General features: G+C 45.6%; 1 protein-coding gene across 19 annotated transcripts in view; it reads right to left on the bottom strand.

Annotated features, from left to right (window-relative positions):
• LOC106601595 (dynamin-2) overlaps window positions 1–21,946 on the bottom strand; it is a 47,824-nt gene that overhangs the window by 15,601 nt on the left and 10,277 nt on the right. For 8 of the 19 annotated variants that reach the window (XM_045720081.2, XM_045720074.2, XM_045720079.2 and 5 more), the window contains 12 exons: window positions 9,313–9,386; window positions 7,685–7,834; window positions 7,226–7,429; window positions 6,808–6,906; window positions 6,546–6,706; window positions 6,122–6,264; window positions 5,899–6,034; window positions 5,656–5,723; window positions 4,937–5,075; window positions 1,815–1,901; window positions 1,356–1,426; window positions 194–247 (listed from right to left, as the gene is read on the bottom strand). In XM_045720081.2, coding sequence (XP_045576037.1) covers window positions 194–247; window positions 1,356–1,426; window positions 1,815–1,901; window positions 4,937–5,075; window positions 5,656–5,723; window positions 5,899–6,034; window positions 6,122–6,264; window positions 6,546–6,706; window positions 6,808–6,906; window positions 7,226–7,429; window positions 7,685–7,834; window positions 9,313–9,386 — 1,386 coding nt within the window. Of the gene's footprint in view, window positions 1–193; window positions 248–1,355; window positions 1,427–1,814; window positions 1,902–3,795; window positions 3,935–4,936; window positions 5,076–5,655; window positions 5,724–5,898; window positions 6,035–6,121; window positions 6,265–6,545; window positions 6,707–6,807; window positions 6,907–7,225; window positions 7,430–7,684; window positions 7,835–9,312; window positions 9,387–21,946 lie in introns of all 19 variants that reach the window. The other 11 variants (XM_045720088.2, XM_045720082.2, XM_045720084.2 and 8 more) reach the window with 3 other exon arrangements.

Genomic DNA, 21,946 nt, shown 5'->3' on the forward strand with positions numbered 1-21,946 from the left:
GAACCACAATTCAAAATCACAATCAGCATCAACAATGTTTGGGTAATAATGTGTATTGATCAATCAAATCGTTTAACAGCTATCAAACCTGTCCTACAATTCAAGTTATCAAACATAGCCGTGGGAACAGTGGGAGTGGGGTCTGGGGGAACGGGCGGAGAGGAACAGGGACACCCGATTCGTGACAGCCCACCTGTTGTTGCCGTACCCTGGTGGGCTACCATCATCGTGCCTTCTGAAGTCAAGACTGAAAGTGACGCCACGAGAGACAAGTTACCACCCCTACCTACCTGAAAACACTTCTCATCAATCCATCAACCCATTCTCCATGCGGATGATTGGAAAGGAACCCGCACGGCATTCAGACCCGCAAGGGGCAATGCTATGTTACACAATCAGATGCATACCTCAGGCAGAGGGAAGAGACCATAGAAACAGCAGTCATTATATTTCTATGGAAGAGACTCAACTCAGCTAGCTACATGCTGTGCATCCTATAGTAATTGCTACACTGGAGACAGTGTAGAGGGCAGAGGTCAACGCATGTCCAGCTCTGGCAGGACATCCAGTATGAGTGGCTAGGGCTGGCCTATTAGCAAGATGCAGGAACTCAGGATTCCAAAACACCATGTTATTAGTAATAACCAATGCAGTCAACAGATAAACTCACTCAGGTCACTCCCTAAGCAATCAAAACAGATCCAGAGAGACAGGGTCAGAAAGGGAGGGTGCACAACCTAGCATGATTGATTCAGCTCATTAGAGGCAGAACTAACCGTGACGGACCATGCAGCTAGATCGACCTTGTCTGACCCCTAGCCTCCGCTCCACTAGAGCGTATTCTACAGTGTTCTAACCACGTTCATTGATCTGCCTTCATGGTGGACCAATCAGACTGACTGAGTCACAGCTGGTTTACAGCATGCAGATCAAGGATCCACAGATACAGCCCCTCAGTAATACTGATAAAAGTAGCGGTAAATTGTGGTTTGTAGCGACAGTGATCTCTGTGAGTGTCTTTAGGGGCTGTGATAAAGTGGCCAAACAGCGATTGAGGTATTGATTGTTTCAAGTCTATAGGGAATGGCACTTACTGTAGGAATAACTATCAAGCACAGGCAGTCAGACACACAAGCTTATGGGACTACCCAGTCTATCTTCAGCAGAGTTCAGTTCAGTCCATGCCCAGTTCAGCAAACAGTACAAATCTGGCTTTGGGCAGTAGTGAGTTAGTCTGGTGCCCAGGACTACATCACAACCACACCTTCAGCTGGGAGCTGGGACACAAGGGGAAGGGGTGCTTGGGTAAAGGGTGAGGTGTATTAGGGTGGTGGGTGGGGTAGTAGGATTCATACTTGGCGAAGCCTATAAAGTCCTCGTGGTTGGTGTTGATGTAGGACAGCTCAATGTCAATCAGCAGCATCACCTAGAATGAAGACAGAGCTTCACTATGACAATAGACTTCATTTTACATCACATTTACATTCATTTAGTCGTCGAACAGACGTCATTTACAAACCACCTATCACAATCAAGCAAAGCCAGTCCTAGTACAGAAAAGACAAGTGCAAGAAAGGCAAGTACAAACAATTGATTTCAAATAGAGAATAATATTTATAATATTTCTTAAAACTCTCCTGTTGGGAGTGTTTCTCTGTCAGTGGTCAGGTCCTGAATTAAAAAAGCATCTCAGAGTAGGAGTGCTGATCTAGGATCAGGTCCCCCTGACCATATCATCTAATTCATTATGATCTAAAAGGCTGAACTGATCCTACGTCAGCACCCCTACCCCGACAGGCCCTAAATGCACTGACCTGGTCCTTGGTCTTGCCCTCTCTCTCTCTGACGTAGGTGGTGACGATCCTCTCGGTCTCCTCTCTCAGCCGGGGGTAGGAACCCAGCTGCAAGGTAATACAAAACAACTGCAACACTGACCACATAGACCCAGAGAAACACTAGCATACACTAACACTCTGGCATGACTATCCAGGCAGACCTACCTTCCATTTACATGTACAACAGACAGGAGATGAAGCACATACACTGAGTGGACAAAACTTTAGGAACACCTGCCCGTTCCATGATAGACTGGCCAGGTGAATCCAGGTGACAGCTATGATCCCTTATTGATGTCACCTGTTAAATCCACTTCAATCAGTGTAGACGAGAGGAAACAGGTTCAAGGATTTTTAAGCCTCGATACAATTGAGACACAGATTGTGTATGTGTGCCATTCAGAGGGTGAATGGGCAAGACTAAATATTTAAGTACCCTTGAACAGGTTATGGTAGTAGGTGCCAGGCGCACTGGTTTGTGTGTCAAGAACTGCAACGCTGCTGTGTTTTTCACGCTCAACAGTTTCCTGTGTGTATCAAGAATGGTCCACCACCCAAAGGACATCCAGCCAACTTGACACAACTGTGGGAAGCATTGGAGTCAACATGGGCCAGCATCCCTGTGGAACGTTTTCTACACTTTGTAGAGTCCATGCCCTGATGAATTGAGGCTGTTCTGAAGTCAGAATGGGTGCAACTCAATATTAGGAAGGTGTTCTTAATGTTTCTTACACTCAGTGTGCAGGATAGGGGAAGGTCATAGGCATTCAGCAGTGAATATAGTAATCATATTGACTACCACACACACACACACACACACACACCTTAATGGGCATGCACACAGGATGAATGTCTGTGATCTATGGCATAAGGGCAGCGCTTTCAGCCTCAGTTGGGAATGACCATGATGGACACCATGAGGAGTCATGTCATGATGATTAGCTCTAGTTGACTGGAGTCAACCTTTAAATGGATCAATGGATAAAATACATAGAAACATTTAGGAAATTAGATCATTCAACGTAAAAAAACAAAGAAAGTAAGTTAACTTACAGTTGACACTATTGTTTTCCTGTGACAGTAAACAATCATTCCAAGCTGACGGTGATCGCTGATATTATTTCATGTTAGTGAAGAACAGATCAGGAGAATGAAGAAGAAGAGGGTGAAGGACAGAGTGAAGGACGATCCTTTCTTCAGCTGAACTAATACCAGAGGTAGAGTGACAGTGAAAGGGATGGACGGTGGTGGGTCTTTGAAATGCAATTCCCCCCTCCATCCACAAGATGGCATGGTTGTTGAGCAGCACTGTTGCTATGGCAACCCCCGGCACAGACCGCCAGCAGATATTTATATTGTTTCCCTCATGTTGCATTTCCATCCGGTTAGGCAGACAGAATAATATCAATGGTGCAGTGCTGGGTCAGTGAGGGAGCATAGCCTTATAGCCCTGGAGCTCTGCAGGACATGTATACATACACATATATATATATATAGCTCTGGAGATCTGGGCTCTGATGTTCTGATAGACAGAGGTCTGGGTCTTGAGGAGGAGGGGAAATGGGGATGGAGGAGGCAGATGGAGAATCAGTCTTAATGTGCTCAAATCAAACGGTGGCACGGGTGAGGAGAGGGGATGCTGAAAGGAAGTTAAGACGCGCTGCTTAAAATTCAGACGTGATTTGCAAGTCAATGCTTGATCGGACACGTGTGGCTTGGACAAAAGGAGAGGATGTGCGTGGCGAGGGAGGGACACACACACAATCCAGGCACTGAGGAGAGATGGCGTGGGGGATGATTTCATTAGGATAGGTTGCTGATTGGAGCGCGGTGGAGGAGAGGTGCGAGGGGAACAGGGACGGGCATTCAATCACAGAGATGATACGCTCCGGAACACTCTCTCTCTCTCTTCCTTCTTTCCCCCCTCTTTCCTGTGAGGGGTGAGTCTGCTCTTGGTTACCTTGACAGAACACTTCATGACGAGCGCGGTCAGCTCAGACACCACCAGATCCACACATTTCAGGCTGGGCTCTTTCAGTTTGAGGATCTGCTTTTTGACTATGGCCTCGAAGGCCAGGTCAGGGGTGAACAACCCCGTTCTGAGGGGGTACGGGGGAGTGTAGTGTAGGGGGGCAGCATAGAGAGAGAGGGATAGACAGAGAAATTACAACAGAGGCGAGAGAGAGAGAAATACAGGAAAGAAAGAAAAACAAGAAGATTCTTAGTTTAGTTAGTTGTCAAACTAGAAATCTCTAGTCTCTAGAAATACAAGTAAAGCAAGAAGGTAAGGACAAGCCGCAGGCTTTCACATCCTCTTCTCTTGACAGGGCAGTTCTTCTCAAACTAGGTATATAATATAGATATGTGGGTACATATTCAACTCACAGTACCCACATAACTAACAGCCTAGCTATGTCAGTCCTAAGTGTGTATCATTCTTAGACAGATGAGACCTGCAGCTTGTCCATGTGAGACCAGTGATGCTCGGGGAATGGCCATCCCTAACCATCCCGTCTCCATGACGACAACACCACAACTGTCACAAAACACGACAGCGGCACCTGGCACACAGGCCAGCCGTGGCGGGCTGAGGGGGAGTCAAACTGTACCCATATCTGCACCATCCAGTCCTCTGGACATACACCACACTACATCTACACTATACAAGTGTGTATAGCGTGTTTTTATTTGATTTATTTAACAAATTCTTATTTACAATGACGGCCTATACCAGCCAAACCCTGGCGACGCTGGGCCAATTGTGCGCCGCCCTATGGGACTCCTAATCACGGCCGGTTGTGATACAGCCTGGATTTCAACTGAGATGCAGTGCCTTAGACCGCTGCGCCACTCAGGAGCCCCCGGGTGGTTACACTGTAGACGTTCTGATTAGGGCCAGGAGTTTTTATTTACTAACTAACTACATGACCTGACTGGAAAATCTCTGGGCCCTAGTTGTGCTATCTAAAGGGTCACAGAGGCCATGGATGGACAGCTGTTGTGGAGCAGAGTGGGTCAGTGTTGTGCCCCCCTCAGTGTCGCCCCCTTGTGGCCAGGCTGGGTCGGGACAGGACGCGAGTCTGGACACCAGGCTGCAGTACCTTGTTGGTGCACTGCCTGACTGTGTTGATGAGCTCCTGAATGACAAGGTCGATACATTTGATACAGGGCTCTTTCAGCTTAATGATCTGCTTTTTCACAATGGCCTCAAACGCCAGGTCGGGAGTGAACAGGCCCGTTCTGAGGACGCACAAAGACACAGACGGGGGGGGGGGGGGGGACAGAGATAAGGAGACGGACAGACGGGGACAAAAAAAAACAGACAGAGGTAGGGACGACAGACAAGTTATTGTCCAGAGAGATAACAGACAAACAGAAAAGCAGATCGACGAGTCAGTCCAGACAATGAGAACAGTACATATAAAAAAAAAAAAAAAAAAAAAGATACTAAAACAGACATTGACAGACAGAAATAAGGAAGAGAGAGCAGACCAAGGTTATCAAACACGAAACAGCACACAAATCAGTGATTGATGTATGCACAAGGAAATAACAAGCAAGATATTACAGACAAGTAGAGGTGGGGAGGAAGGAGTGGGGGAAGATTAAATGGGTTTAGATTTCACATCGAACAACAACCATTTGAGTGTATGATAGGCCGTTCTGTGGGAGAGTGATCTGTGGGCAATTCAGTGATTGCTAAGCATGCTGTGTGTGAGTTTTACATGAAAGGAGGAAACAGAGAGGGTTGACAGTGAAGAGGAAAGAGCTGAAAAGTGATGGTGGTGGGAAGACAGGACGGCCCCTCTCCTCCACTTGCCTGACACCATGGACATTCTTGATGGCATGACTGATCTCCCTCCTCAACTCCTTCTCATCAAACACAATCTGAGAGAGAGAAAAGAGAGAAGAACAAACAATAGAAAAACTGTTCATCCATTCTGCACTCTAAAATTCACACTTCTAAACAAGTCTATCTACTGTGGTCAAAACAGTCAAGCAGGCAGATGAACTTCTCTTGTAGAAATATTGTGACAGTGAGTATTGAGACCACAGCGCTCACCTTGACCAGCTCGAAGGGGAAGCGCTCGTGGAAGATCCGGTTGATTTTGGCACCGCCCGACAGCTCCGCTGTGTCCACCTGGTCCCCAGAGCCCTCGATACGCTTCTCAAAGTCCACCCCAAACTGCTGCACCATCCTGGGGAGAAAGACAGAGAGTCAGGGTCAACTCTGGAGCTACTCATCATGGTGGTGGTGGTGGTGTGTGTAGGTGTCCTCTACTCACTGCAGCAGGGCCTTGGTCTTGCGTGTGGGGTCGTCGGGACGGAAGTTCTTGTACTCCTCCACCTCTTTCTCCAGGGAGAGGACCTGGCTCTGCAGCTTACTGCGCAGCCCAGGCAGAGTGTCCCTGATGTGGTTGGTCAGTTGCTGAGGAGAGAGAGAGAGAGAGGGGGACACCATGAGTGAGGGAGGAGGAGGGAGGGAGAAGGAGAAATGGAAGGGATAGAATGAGTGAGAAGGCGAATAGGAGGGGAGAGAATGTATAGTGAATGAAAGAGCAAGTGAGTTTCAAGGAACATTATAGCCTGGTTTAAGATCTGTTGGTGCCGTCTCTCAGAGTTCACAAGAAAGCAAAAAAACTGATCTGGAAGTCAGACTAGAACATCAGTGTAGAATAACAGAAAGGTGAACGTTGAGTACTCTCTCACCTGGTTTAGTTGTTTCTGCAGGTGTGGGGTGCCCATGCGCTCGGCCATGTGTCTGTAGCCCGGGTGAGACAGGAAGAACTTCCTCTCAGCAGCCAGCGCAGCGCGGATGTCCTTCCTGCCGTCTATGTCCTTCTGACTGCGGTTCACCACGCCGATATAGCCTGGAGAGAGAGCGCACACTTATTCCTCTGCAGTCAATGAGGTGTGTGTGTGTGTGTGTGTGTGTGTGTGTGTGTGTGTGTGTGTGTGTGTCTCCCCTCACCTCTACGCAGAGGTAGCAGTTTGTTCTCCAGGATGTCTTTAGCATCCGTCCCTTCGTCCATCAGGTCCAGCTTTGTGATCACGCCAATAGTGCGCAGACCTGAACAGAACCAAACAGTCAAAAACAATCTCATCATATTAATCCTGACTACTACCTGTCCACCATCCACCCAGACTTCCATTCCTCATCTCCTTCAATTCAACACAGTTGTTCAGTAGGAAAAACAATGGGGGAAAAAAAGATCAATTAGCGTTTCTTATTGGACAAGTCCAGGTAGTGCGTCAATGTTTCAGTCTATTTGGTGGAACCAAATGAACACCACCCAGAAATCAAGTGCCCATCCTCATCCTTTGGTCCTGGGAGCTCCAATAGAGAACCAATAGAGTACCAGTACAGCACCACTAGGCTAGTCCCTTACCCTGTGGGTCCACCTCCTTGGCGATCTTGAGGGCGTCTGAGTTGGCCAGGTCCTGGTTGGCGGGGGTGACGGCCAGGATGAGGCAGCTCTCCTTGGTGATGAACTGCAGCAGCATGTCCCTGATCTGGTGCTCTATGTCCAGCGGCTGGTCCCCCACTGCCACCTTAGTCATCCCCGGGAGGTCGATCAGAGTCAGGTTTAGCACTGAGGGCGAGATGGACGGGGAGAGAGGGAGGGCGAGATGGAGGGGGAGGGAGAATGTTATGACTGTTGCCATTGAGACTGCATGTGTGTTACATTGTGTATAGATGTCCTTGTATGGCATGGCGAAGGTAGTTTCTTTGAGAGGTTGATACATGAATGCAAGTGTTTGCTGCGCTTTTATGTGTGCATGCGCGTGTTTGTGTGCATGCATATGTTAAAATGAACACCAAATGAATAACTGTTGGTGAGCATTACCGTTAGGGGAGTAGACCCGGAGGTTGATGGGGATGGGGGAGATGCCCTTGTTGGAGCCTGTGATCCTGTCTGTCTCTGCCTCGATCTCCGCCCGGACCTCCTCAAAGTCCACAAACTTCCTCCCTTTACAGTGTAGGAACTCTGCATACTCTACAGACACGACACAGAGAGAGAGAGCGAGCAAGCGAGACAGAGAGCGAGCGAGAGAGAACGAGCAAGCGAGAAACAGAGAGAGAGAGCGAGCGAGAGCGAGCGAGCGAGTCACAGACAGAGAGAGAGAGCGAGCGAGCGAGACACAGACAGAGAGAGAGAGCGAGCGAGACACAAACACACAGAGCGAGCGACACAGAGCGAGCGAGAGAGCACGACACACAGCAGCGACAGAGAGCGAGCGAGACACAGACGAGAGAGAGAGCGAGCGAGACACAGACAGAGAGAGAGAGCGAGCGAGACACAGACAGAGAGAGAGAGCGAGCGAGACACAGACAGAGAGAGAGAGCGAGCGAGACACAGACAGAGAGAGAGAGCGAGCGAGACACAGACAGAGAGAGAGAGCGAGCGAGACACAGACAGAGAGAGAGAGCGAGCGAGACACAGACAGAGAGAGAGAGCGAGCGAGACACAGACAGAGAGAGAGAGCGAGCGAGACACAGACAGAGAGAGAGAGCGAGCGAGACACAGACAGAGAGAGAGAGCGAGCGAGACACAGACAGAGAGAGAGAGCGAGCGAGACACAGACAGAGAGAGAGAGCGAGCGAGACACAGACAGAGAGAGAGAGCGAGCGAGACACAGACAGGAGAGAGAGAGCGAGACACAGACAGAGAGAGAGAGCGAGCGAGACACAGACAGAGAGAGAGAGCGAGCGAGACACAGACAGAGAGAGAGAGCGAGCGAGACACAGACAGAGAGAGAGAGCGAGCGAGACACAGACAGAGAGAGAGAGCGAGCGAGACACAGACAGAGAGAGAGAGCGAGCGAGACACAGACAGAGAGAGAGCGCGAGCGAGACACAGACAGAGCGCGAGCGCGAGCGAGACACAGACAGAGCGCGAGCGAGACAGACAGAGAGAGAGCGCGAGCGAGAGACAGACACACAGAGAGCGAGCGAGCGACACAGACAGACACAGCGAGAGCGCGAGACACAGATAGACACAGATAGAGAGAGAGAGACACAGAGAGACACACAGAGAGAGAGACACACACAGAGAGAGAGACACAGAGAGAGAGAGACACAGAGAGAGAGAGACACAGAGAGAGAGAGAGAGAGAGAGAGACACAGAGAGAGAGAGACACAGAGAGAGAGAGACACAGAGAGAGAGAGACACAGAGAGAGAGAGACACAGAGAGAGAGAGACACAGAGAGAGAGAGACACAGAGAGAGAGAGACACAGAGAGAGAGAGACACAGAGAGAGAGAGACACAGAGAGAGACAGAGACACAGAGAGAGACAGAGACACAGAGAGACAGAGAGACACAGAGAGAGAGAGAGAGAGACAGAGAGAGAGACAGAGAGAGAAGAAAGTCTTTACCAGGCACCAGACAGTGTTGCTGAGAGGAGGAGGCAGGTCCATGGCAGCAGCAATGAGAGGACAGACAAGGCCATGGTTGTATGAGAATTCAGACTCACCAGCTTTGTTAAAGCACAGCTGCAGGATCAGAGGTCTACGGGTGACTATGCCTGATCCTCGAGGAAGAAAATCCCTGAGAGAGAGAGAAAGAAGAGAGAAATGAAAGAAGAGAGGAAAAATGTATTAAGTGAGGGAGAGAAAGAGAGACCAAGAAAGTGAGGGGGCGAGCCCCAGACAGACAGAAAAAAAACAGAAAGTCAAATTACTCAGTACACTCAAGGTCCATTTCCTCACACTATATCCTGTGCGAAATAGATGAGTAGGGGGAAATGTAACACTTCATGACCCGTCTGTCAACAAATTAGAAGTGACAAAGTAATTTGGTCTCATGATGCCCCTGAAGATCAATTCATTTGCTCAGCCACTTTGTTGTCATGGTTACATAGATTTCGGTAAGGTGGCGATTTAGAACGATGCACTCTGGTCTCACGGCACGAAGGAACAGGGGAGAGCCTCTTGATGAGGAAGCCAGGCGAGGCACATACTTTCAGTTGAATATTTCAAGTGATTGTGTGTGTTGCAAGCTGGCTGTGTTAATATGTAAGATATCGCCTAAAATAAGATTACGTCCACGGTAGCCTTGATACTTGACATTGAGCTGAAGTACATTTAATACATTCACTTATCTGACAATTAAGATGATTCATTAGTCCGAGCCAGTGCACATTGAACATAGATGAACTCAGCAAAAAAAAGAAAGCGGGCCTTTTTCAGGACCCTGTCTTTCAAAGACAATTAGTAAAAATCCAAATAACTTCACAGATCTTCATTGTAAAGAGTTTAAACACTGTTTCCCATGCTTGTTCAATGTACCATAAACAATTCATGAACATGCACCTGTGGAACGGTCGTTAAGACACAAACAGCTTACAAACTTTAGGCAATTAAGGTCACAGTTATGAAAACTTAGGACACTAAAGAGATCTTTCTAATGAATCTGAAAAACACCAAAAGGGTCCCTGCTCATCTATGTGAACGTGCCTTAGGCATGCTACAAGGAGGCATGAGGACTGCAGATGGGGCCAGGGCAATAAATGGCAATGTCCGTACTGTGAGATGCCTAAGACAGCGCTACAGGGAGACAGGACAGAGAGCTGATCGTCCTCGCAGTGGCAGACCACGTGTAACAACACCTGCACAGGATCAGTACATCCGAACATCACACCTGCGGGACAGGTACAGGATGGCAACAACAACTACCCGAGTTACACCAGGAAAGCGCAATCCCTCCATCAGTGCTCAGACTGTCCGCAATAGGCTGAGAGAGACTGGACTGAGGGCTTGTAGACCTGTTGTAAGGCAGGCCCTCACCAGACATCACCGGCAACAACGTCACCTATGGGCACAAACCCACCGTCGATGGACCAGACAGGACTGGCAAAAAGTGCTCTTCACTTACGAGTCATGGTTTTGTCTCACCAGGGGTGGTGGTCGGATTCGCGTTTATCGTCGAAGGAATGAGTGTTACACCGAGGCCTGTACTTTGACGCGGGATCGATTTGGAGGTAGAGGGTCCATCATGGTCTGGGGCGGTGTGTCACAGCATCATCGGACTGAGCTTGTTGTCATTGCAGGCAATCTCAACGCTGTGCGTTACAGGGAAGACATCCTCCTCCCTCATGTGGTACCCTTCCTGCAGGCTTATCCTGACATGACCCTCCAGCATGACAATGCCACCAGCCATACTGTGCATGATTTCCTGCAAGACAGGAATGTCAGTGTTCTGCCATGGCCAGCGAAGAGCCCGGATCTCAATCCCATTGAGCACGTCTGAGACCTGTTGGATCGGAGGGTGAGGGCTCGGGACAGGGTCATTCCCCCCAGAAATGTCCAGGAACTTGCCTTGGTGGAAGAGTGGGGTAACATCTCACAGCAAGAACTGGCAAATCTGGTGCAGTCCATGTGGAGCACTTAAATGCAGCTGGTGGCCACACCAGATACTGACTTACTTTTGACCCACCCTTTGTTCAGGGACACATTATCCAATTTCTGTTAGTCACATGTCTGTGGAACTTGTTCAGTTTGTCTCAGTTGTTGAATCTTGTTATGTTCATACAAATATTTACACATGTTAAGTTTGCTGAAAATAAACACAGTTGACAGTGAGGACGTTTCTTTTTTTTGCTGAGTTTATTTGAACTTTAATCTGACAGAAACATGGGCCTACAGTGCAGACTAGCCTGGCCATGTGCAACTGTGCATAGAGTTGCCTATTGTTGTTTCTTTCTAGTGTATATTATGTCTGTTTCCCTCTTAAAGTGACAGACCATCACCAGGCACCAGTCAGGACCATTCCAAACCCAACAGCCCAATTGAGTCATCTCTCAGAGGGGAACCCATGCCCCACAACCACCAGCCACCACACCCTGCCTCTCCCCGGGACTCTCCTGCTCTGGGCTGGGGCCCTGCCTGCCTGCCTGCTGTAGCATCAAGCCTGACTTTGGGGCTCCCAAGTGGCGCAGCGGTCTAAGGCACTACATCTCAGTGCAAGAGGAGTCACTACAGACCCTGGTTCATTTCCAGGCTGTATCACAACCGGCCGTGATTGCGAGTCCCATAGGGCGACGCACAATTGGCCCAGCGTCGTCCGGGTTAGGGTTTGGTCAGGGTAGGCCGTCATTGTAAATAAGAATTTGTTCTTAACGGACTTGCCTAGTTAAATAAAAGGTTAAATAAAAGGTGCAACAGAAAACTCCCTACATCTGGTGGTAATAATGCTGAACTCTGGGCCTGGTACAACACAGTCCAACAAGACAAACCTACCTCCCTCCTCCTCTTTCTAACCCAACATCTAACGCCACATGCCGAGAGACGCCTGAGGGAACGGAGATGGAGTCAGTCTGATTTAGACTAGAAGCTATGTGTCACACACAGGACAATCAGGATGGAGCCATACTGTTGACTATTACAGAGGCACTCACACTATAGACTAAACCTGTTGAACAGTGGGAACATTCTGGATGACCTGAGTTCAGCACTATGCTGCAGATCATGTAGAGTGCTTTGTTTGTCATAGAGAAAGCCTGCCTAACTGGGAGAGTGAGATGCCAGTATAGAAAAGCTCTGGCAGGGGGTGTGAGTGAGTGAGTGAGTGAGTGAGTGAGTGAGTGAGTGAGTGAGTGAGTGAGTGAGTGAGTGAGTGAGTGAGAGAGAAAAAAGGGAGATGGTGCGTGAGGGAATAGGGGAGAGAGGGAGAGGGAAATGGGAGAGCAAGAGCTGGACAAGCCTAAGTGGAGTGGACACAGAGAGCAGACTGAGTGTTGAGAGAGGGAGCGGAGGAGCAGAGGGCTGACCTCTCCAAGTGTTAATGTATTACACTAGTTATACATCACCACCACTCTCACTGGACCTGTCCTCCTCTCCCATCACACACACACTTCATCAGTTCAACTACACAAAGACAGACACACAGCCACTTGATCACAGTATCACACAGATAGTCAGAGACACAGCCAGAACAAGATACTTCTGTGAGTACATGCATCTTGTGCACAGAAGAAATACATGACCTAACACACACACACAGAGATATACAGCCATAAAAGCCCCCACTAGAAGGGAAGAGAGGACATGTGGGTGCCTGTCCATTATTGATGTGCTGTAAATGATAGAGGAGCTGAACAGATTGTGTATCATTCTATGCATTATGAATAGGCCAAGCAAAGACCAGCAGTCTCTGAGCCTCCCTCCTTCAATGCCGCAGAAAATAGATATAATGAAAGAGAAGGGTCAGACAGTGACCAACATTGAACACTCCCCTGCCTCTGATCTGCCTCTCACTACCAGGGATTCCACAGCCATCAGGGTTGGGGTGAATTCCATCTAAATTCAAGATCAGGGTTTGAATAGGATCCCTATGGAATAAATCTACTGACAGAAATGGGATTGTTCCCAACTTCAACCAACCCTGACTGTTATACTGAGGCTGGAAGCAGCCCGGCATGGTCTGGTTCAGAGTAGCCCATGTACTGTAGTAGACTGGATGACAGTAATAGACTGTGTGACTAGCCTATTTAATATGCTCAGCAGTAGACTACTTGACTGTGTGTTGTAGACTGTGTCCCTGGATGACTGTAGTAGACTGTGTAGTAGATGTGTTCTAGACAGTGTCCCTGGATGACTGTAGTAGATGTGTTCTAGACAGTGTCCCTGGATGACTGTAGTAGATGTGTTCTAGACAGTGTCCCTGGATGACTGTAGTAGATGTGTTCTAGACAGTGTCCCTGGATGACTGTAGTAGATGTGTTCTAGACAGTGTCCCTGGATGACTGTAGTAGATGTGTTCTAGACAGTGTCCCTGGATGACTGTAGTAGATGTGTTCTAGACTGTGTCCCTGGATGACTGTAGTAGACTGTAGGGTTGGGCGGTATACAGATATTCATATCGTCATACCCTTCATGTCCCTTTTTTTCAGGGTATACAGTATTACCTGAAGTGCAGACAAGGGCTGCCATTTCAAAATAATGTATATTTTATTTATATTTTGGGGCGCACAAAACAATTTAGGCAACAGGGATGTTGATCCAGTCTCTGCTGTAACCAAGAAGCTTGATCTTGACATCTAGCCATTTAGCTAGCTAGTTAGCAAACCAAATGCATAGCTGGAGCTCTGAGCTGGATATCATTTATTTCACGCATCTTAGATTTCCTAAAGTTATGCTTAACTTATAGTTCTAAGCAATGTTCTTAAAATTTTTTGAGGGAAATGTGCAAATTTCAGGTCAGCAGAGTGCAAATTTGATCATTGTCCAAATTCTGTGCAACTTCCGGCGTGTGCTTACTGTGAACACGGAGGCTGTACCCGCTTTAACTTACAGTTTTAAGTGGCCAAGTAGTGTACTGTGGCTATTTCATCATAATGTATGCCTACCAGAGTGGCCTACCATCAAAATTGAGAGAAAAAGCATCCCATAACATTACGGAAATAGCTGTTCTATCATTCAGTCTACAGTAGCAGCAAATGTGTGGTGTTCAGTGTAGGCATACAGTGGTTCGTCCTTTAAAAGTTGCAGCGTACAGCGGCGCAGCTTGCACGGTGTCGCAGAATTCTATGGTACGTTATTTAAGTGTCAACCACTGGTACCATTAATGCTAGTTAGTGCTAGTTTGACCACCGGAGGGCATCATTGAGAAGCATTTGATAGCCTTCAATAGTGGCTGTACTAGAGAATTTAAAACCTTTTTTGTAAGAACATAGTATATGGGACTGATATTAACCTCTATGGGCTAGGTGGGACGCTAGCGTCCCCCCCGTGGTGCACTCCATCAACAGCAGGTGCATTTCAAGAGCGGCAAATTTGAATCCAAATAAATGTCAAAATTCAAATTTTTCAAACATACAACTATTTTACACCCTTTGAAAGATAAACATCTCCTTAATCTAACCACGTTTTACGATTTCAAAAAGGTTTTACGGCGAAAGCATAAATTTAGAGTATGTTAGGACAGTACATTTACAAGAGTTGTGTGTAATGTTTTGTCAATTCAAAGACAGGGTCACCAAAACCATAAAACCTTCTACAATCTCCATCAGATGACACTCCTAGGACATTATGTTAGACAATGCATGCATTTTTAGTTCTATCAAGTTCATATTTATATCCAAAAACAGCGTTTTACTATGGCATTGATGTTGAGGAAATCGTTTCCCTCCAATAACCGGCAGTCAAGTCAACACCACAAATTAAATAATTAAAATTAGAAAACATTGGTAAAATATTATATTGTCATTTAAAGAATTATAGATTTACATCTCTTGAACGCAATCAACTTGCCAGATTTAAAAATAACCTTACTGGGAAATCACACTTTGCAATAATCTGAGCACTGCGCCCAGAAAAATACGCGTTGCGATACAGACTAGACGTCATGTTGGGGAGATCTAAAATCGAAAATACTATGTAAATAATCCATTACCTTTGATTCGCTTCATCAGATGTCACTTCCAGGTATCACTGGTCCATAACGAATGTAGTTTTGTTCAAAAAAGCTCATCATTTATGTCCAAAAATCTCCGTCTTGTTAGCACATGATCTAAGCCAGCCGGACTTCTCGTCATGAACGAGGGGAAAAAATATATTTACGTTCGTTCAAACATGTCAAACGTTGTATAGCATAAATCATTAGGGCCTTTTTTAACCAGAACATGAATAATATTCAAGGTGGACGAATGCATACTCTTTTATAACGTATTGGAACGAGGGTACCCAACATGAACTCGCGCGCCAGGTGTCTAATGGGCCATCATCGTACCATGGCTCTTGTTCGGTCAGATCTCCCTCCAGAAGACTCAAAACACTTTGTAAAGGCTGGTGACATCTAGTGGAAGCAATAGGAAGTGCCAAAATATTCCTCAGCCCCTGTGTTTTTCAATGGGATAGGTTTAAAGGTAATACAACACATCAGGTATCCACTTCCTGTCAGAAAATGTCTCAGGGTTTTGCCTGCCAAATGAGTTCTGTTATACTCACAGACACCATTCAAACTGTTTTAGAAACTTTAGAGTGTTTTCTATCCATATATAATAAGTATATGCATATTCTAGTTACTGGGTAGGATTAGTAACCAGATTAAATCGGGTAAAAAAAAATGTATCCAGCCGTGCAAATACTGCCCCCTAGCCCTAACAGGTTAAGAAAATTCATTAAGCAACATTTCTGAAAATGGTGTGTCTATTCCAAGAAAAAAAAAGAAAAAAAACTCTGGGTTTCCGTTAGGATGGAATGGAAAATATGGCGCTGTACAACGTGATGGTCGGGAGTAGGCTACAGTACTGGGCTATTTAGCTAAAGAATCCCCGTGTCGTGCTGGCACGCGGGAGACCGGGGTTCAATTCCCCGACGGAGAGGAAGGAGTAGTCTGTCCTTGTAAATAAGAATTTGTTCTTAACCGATTCCATATGTGTTATTTTGTAGTTGTGATGTCTTCACTATTATTCCACAATGTAGAAAATAGTAAAAAATAAATAAAAAGCCTGGAATGAGTAGGTGTCCAAACTTTTGACTGGTACTTGCTTAATTAATATTATGGTGTTTCTATTCCAAGAAAAATGAAAAACCCTCTGGGTTTCCATTAGGATGGAATGGAAAATATGGCGCTGTACAACGTGACGGTCTGGAGTACAGTACTGGGCTATTTATCTATAGAATCTAGCTAAATTTAGCTCAAGAAGGAGTAGGCTGGCCTTGTAAATAAGACTTTGTTCTTAAGGACATTACATCAAAGTTGGATCAGCCTGTAGTGTGGTTTTCCACTTTAATTTTGAGTGTGACTCCAAATCCAGACCTCCATGGGTTGATAAATTGGATTTCCATTGATTATTTTTGTGTGATTTTGTTGTCAGCACATTCAACTATGTAAAGAAAAAAGTATTTAATAAGATTATTTCTTTAATTCAGATCTAGGATGTGTTGTTTAAGTGTTCCCTTTATTTTTTTGAGCAGTATATGAACTTGATTGAACAAAACATGCATGTATTGTATAACATAATGTCCTAGGGTTGTCATCTGATGAAGATCATCAAAGGTTAGTGCTGCATTTATCTGTGGTTTTGTTTTTTGTGACATTATATGCTAGCTTGAAAAATGGGTGTCTGATTATTTCTTGCTGGGTACTCTGCTGACATAATCTAATGTTTTGCTTTCGCTGTAAAGCCTTTTTGAAATCGGACAGTGTGGTTAGATAAAGGAGAGTCTTGTCTTTAAAATGCTGTGAAATAGTCATATGTTTGAAAAATTGAAGTTTTGGGATTTTTGAGGAATTTGTAATTCGCGCCACGCCTATCATTGGATATTGGAGCAGGTGTTCCGCTAGCGGAACGTCTAGATGTAAGAGGTTAAAACAAGTCAAAATGAGGCTCAGTAGTGTGTGTGGCCTCCACGTGCCTGTATGACCTCCCTACAACGCCTGGGCATGCTCCTGATGAGGTGGCGGATAGTCTCCTGAGGGATCTCCTCCCAGACCTGGAGTAAAGCATCCGCCAACTCCTGGACAGTCTGTGGTGCAACGTGGCGTTGGTGGATGGAGCGAGACATGATGTCCCAGATGTGCTCAATTGGATTCAGGTCTGGGGAACGGACGGGCCAGTCCATAGCATCAATGCCTTCCTCTTGCAGGAACTGCTGACACACTCCAGCCACATGAGGTCTAGCATTAGGAGGAACCCAGGGCCAGCAGCACCAGCATATGGTCTCACAATGGGTCTGAGGATCTCATCTCGGTACCTAATGGCAGTCAGGCTACCTCTGGCGAGCCCATGGAGGGCTGTGCGGCCCCCCAAAGAAATGCCACCCCACACCATGACTGACCCACCACCAAACCGGTCATGCTGGAGGATGTTGCAGGCAGCAGAACGTTCTCCACGGCGTCTCCAGACTGTCACGTCTGTCACGTGCTCAGTGTGAACCTGCTTTCATCTGTGAAGAGCACAGGGCGCCATTGGCGAATTTGCCAATCTTGGTGTTCTCTGGCAAATGCCAAATGTCCTGCACGGTGTTTCGCTGTAAGCACAACCCCCACCTGTGGACGTCGGGCCCTCATACCACCCTCATGGAGTCTGTTTCTGACCGTTTGAGCAGACACATGCACATTTGTGGCCTGCTGGAGGTCATTTTGCAGGGCTCTGGCAGTGCTCCTCCTGCTCCTCCTTGCACAAAGGCGGAGGTAGCGGTCCTGCTGCTGGGTTGTTGCCCTCCTACGGCCTCCTCCACGTCTCCTGATGTACTGGCCTGTCTCCTGGTAGTGCCTCCATGCTCTGGACACTATGCTGACAGACACAGCAAACCTTCTTGCCACAGCTCGCATTGATGTGCCATCCTGGATGAGCGGCACTACCTGAGCTACTTGTGTGGTTTGTAGACTCTGTCTCATGCTACCGCTAGAGTGAAAGCACCGCCAGCATTCAAAAGTGACCAAAACATCAGCCAGGAAGCATAGAAACTGAGAAGTGGTCTGTGGTCCCCACCTGCAGAACCACTCCTTTATTGGGGGTGTCTTGCTAATTGCCTATAATTTCCACCTGTTGTCTGTTCTATTTGCACAACAGCATGTGAAATTTATTGTCAATCAGTGTTGCTTCCTAAGTGGACAGTTTGATTTCACAGAAGTGTGATTGACTTGGAGTTACATTGCGTTGTTTAAGTGTTCCCTTTATTTTTTTGAGCAGTGTATTTATATCAAAAAACAGCTTTTTACATTAGCATGTGACGTTCAGAACTAGCATACCCCCCGCAAACCTCCGGTGAATTTACTAAATTACTCACAATAAACGTTCACAAAAAACAAATTATTTTTACTTCTTTGGGCTAGGGGGCAGTATTTTCACATCCGGATAAAAAACTTCCTGCATGGAATCTTCTCAGGTTTTGGCCTGCCAAATGAGTTCTGTTATACTCACAGACACAATTCAAACAGTTTTAGAAACTTTGGAGTGTTTTCTATCCAAAGCTAATAATTATATGCATATTCTAGTTTCTGGGCAGGAGTAATAATCAGATTAAATCGGGTGCGTTTTTTATCCGGCTGTGAAAATACTGCCCCCTAGCCATAACAGGTTAACTGACTTGTCAAGTTAAATAAAAGGTTACACTAAGAGCATAATATTTTCTAATTCTAGTCTAACCAATACACACAGAGATTCAGAGAAAACAAAAATCTCATTGATATATCAAGACCAGTCCCCATGCTTGTCTCAGAGCAGCGGGAAAGGTTCTAAAATAGTTGTAGGCTATTGCTTCAAATCCTATTGCTTCTAACTTCAATATGCTCTTTAAATAAATAAGACCTACACCACATTACTCAACACTAGTGAGACTCACGTCATCTACGGTAGGCCTACAGTATATCAAAAAATATGACATGACTCTCCGCCAATAATTTCATAGAGGATTGGAGGAATCTAAATTAAATCCAAAAGCCACCTCATGGGTTTCCCGGTGGCGGCCGGCATGGGTATCGAACCTGCATCTGTAGCAATGCATTTTGCACTGCAGGAGCACCCATCCACAATGTATCAAAATACAGAGAGGTGTTGGTAAAGGTATATTGTCCTGCTAATAGCCCATAATGGGCTATTATAATACTGTACATGGTGTCCAGGCCAAAACATTTCTTTATTAAAGACTACGAGAAAGCATGTTGGTACTTATTTATTTTGATCCAAAACCATGAATGAGTGAGTCACTCAGCTTTATGTAGATGCTGGGCTATATGACTGTCAACAACTTGATAATATATAATAATTTTAAATAAACATAAGAGAGCGATTGTAATCTGAATAAAAGGCCAAAATAATATTTGTAAATGCCAAAACATGTATTTCTGTTTTTAGAGGGAGAGAAACGCTGGGCCAATTGTGCGCTGCCAATAAAGGCCAAAATATAGCCCTGCTAATATCCATTATGGCGCTGTACAACGTGATCATGTGTGTTTGAAAGAGTATTTTCCAGTAAGCAACAATTTGTTTACCTTCATTAGACAACTTTGTTCCAATATTTCTGTAATTCAGTGATATTTATTCCCATAGTAATTCGTTATGGTCCATAACTAAATAAACCAACATCGGCATTTTGAAAGAGTATTTTTATAATTATTTTATTAAACGAAAGTATAAAGATGCCATTGTTAGTTACATTGTTTTAGTTTGAACGTGCAGACTGGCACTAAGAACAGAACAACGGGAACGTTTCCCTAGTCAGCGCCATTATTAGTGCAATGCCCCTTAAGGTGTTGCCTGTGTGTTGCCTGTGACCCCCCCTCCCCGCAATGAAGCCCAAATTACCTCCAAGTCCCGCAGCATAATTGCAAAACTTTCAGTGGAGCAACTACTGTACATTCCATGAGACTTTTGAAAAAAACATGCAGGGCCTGGCATTAACCTGTTTATCCACTTGTCCTTCAGACAAGGTGACTGAAAATGTGTTGTTTGATGCAAGAAACCCTTTTACAAAATAAAATGCATTATTCCCATACCATTATTACAGAGAATCAGATAAATTATGCTACCCTCTACCTATTATTACACTTAGCAATTCAATACAGTCTCAAAATACAACACTGCCCCTTTAAGACAAAAGAAAAGCTCTTTAACCTGTTATGGCTAGGGGGCAGTATTTTCACGGCTGGATAAAAAACGTACCCGATTTAATCTGGTTACTACTCCTGCCCAGTAACTAGAATATGCATATAATTATTGGCTTTGGATAGAAAACACCCTAAAGTTTCTAAAACTGTTTGAATGGTGTCTGTGAGTATAACAGAACTCATATGGCAGGCAAAAACCTGAGAAGATTTCATGCAGGAAGTGGCCGTTCTTCTTGTCTCTGTTTATTGAAGAGTGAGGATCTTAGCTGTCCCGTGACACTTCCTACGGCTGCCATAGGCTCTCAGAAGGCGGCAAAACGCTGAATCGTGGCTTTGCAGGCTCTGGCTGAAAAAAAGTAGCGCGTTTGGGTAGTGGCTGGTTACAGTACTGTGAGACTCAGGCTCGTGCCCGCGTCGACCGAAAGCTTTGTTTTCTTTCCTCTGTTTAGCTAAATGGACATTCCCGGTCGGAATATTATCGCTTTTTTACGAGAAAAATGGCATAAAAATGGATTTTAAACAGCGGTTTACAGGCTTCGAAGTACGGTAATGGAATATTTAGATTTTTTTTGTCCCGAATTGCGCCATGCGCGCGACCCTTCTTTACCATTCGGATAGTGTCTGGGACGCACAAACAAAACGCCGCTATTCGGATATAACGATGGATTATTTTGGACCAAACCAACATTTGTTATTGAAGTAGCAGTCCTGGGAGTGCATTCTGACGAAGACAACAAAAGGTAATCAAACTTTTATAATAGTAAATCTGATATTGGTGAGTGCTAAACTTGCCGGGTGTCTAAATAGCTAGCCCGTGATGCCTGGGCTATGTACTTAGAATATTGCAAAATGTGCTTTCACCAAAAAGCTATTTTAAAAATCGGACATATCGAGTGCATAGAGGAGTTCTGTATCTATAATTCTTAAAATAATTGTTATGCTTTTTGTGAACGTTTATCGTGAGTAATTTAGTAAATTGTTAGCAAATTCCCCGGAAGTTTGCTAGTTCTGAACGTCACATGCTAATGTAAAAAGCTGTTTTTTGATATAAATATGAACTTGATTGAACAAAACATGCATGTATTGTATAACATAATGTCCTAGGTGTGTCACCTGATGAAGATCATCAAAGGTTAGTGCTGCATTTAGCTGTCTTCTGGGTTTTTGTGACATTATATGCTAGCTTGAAAAATGGGTGTCTGATTATTTCTGGCTTGGTACTCTGCTGACATAATCTAATGTTTTGCTTTCGCTGTAAACCCTTTTTGAAATCGGACAGTGTGGTTAGATAAAGGAGAGTCTTGTCTTTAAAATGCTGTGAAATAGTCATATGTTTGAAAAATTGAAGTTTTGGGATTTTTGAGGAATTTGTAATTCGCGCCACGCCTATCATTGGATATTGGAGCAGGTGTTCCGCTAGCGGAACGTCTAGATGTAAGAGGTTAACTGACTCACTTTTAAAAGATGGCTAGAAAAGCACACATTTTGAAGTCTTCCAGGAAGCAACCACTCCATTGACCCATGAGATGACTGCAGCTATAACTGGGATAACT

Source organism: Salmo salar, chromosome 06, assembly GCF_965601325.2.
Source record: "Salmo salar chromosome 06, fSalSal1, whole genome shotgun sequence".
NCBI lineage: Eukaryota > Metazoa > Chordata > Actinopteri > Salmoniformes > Salmonidae > Salmo > Salmo salar.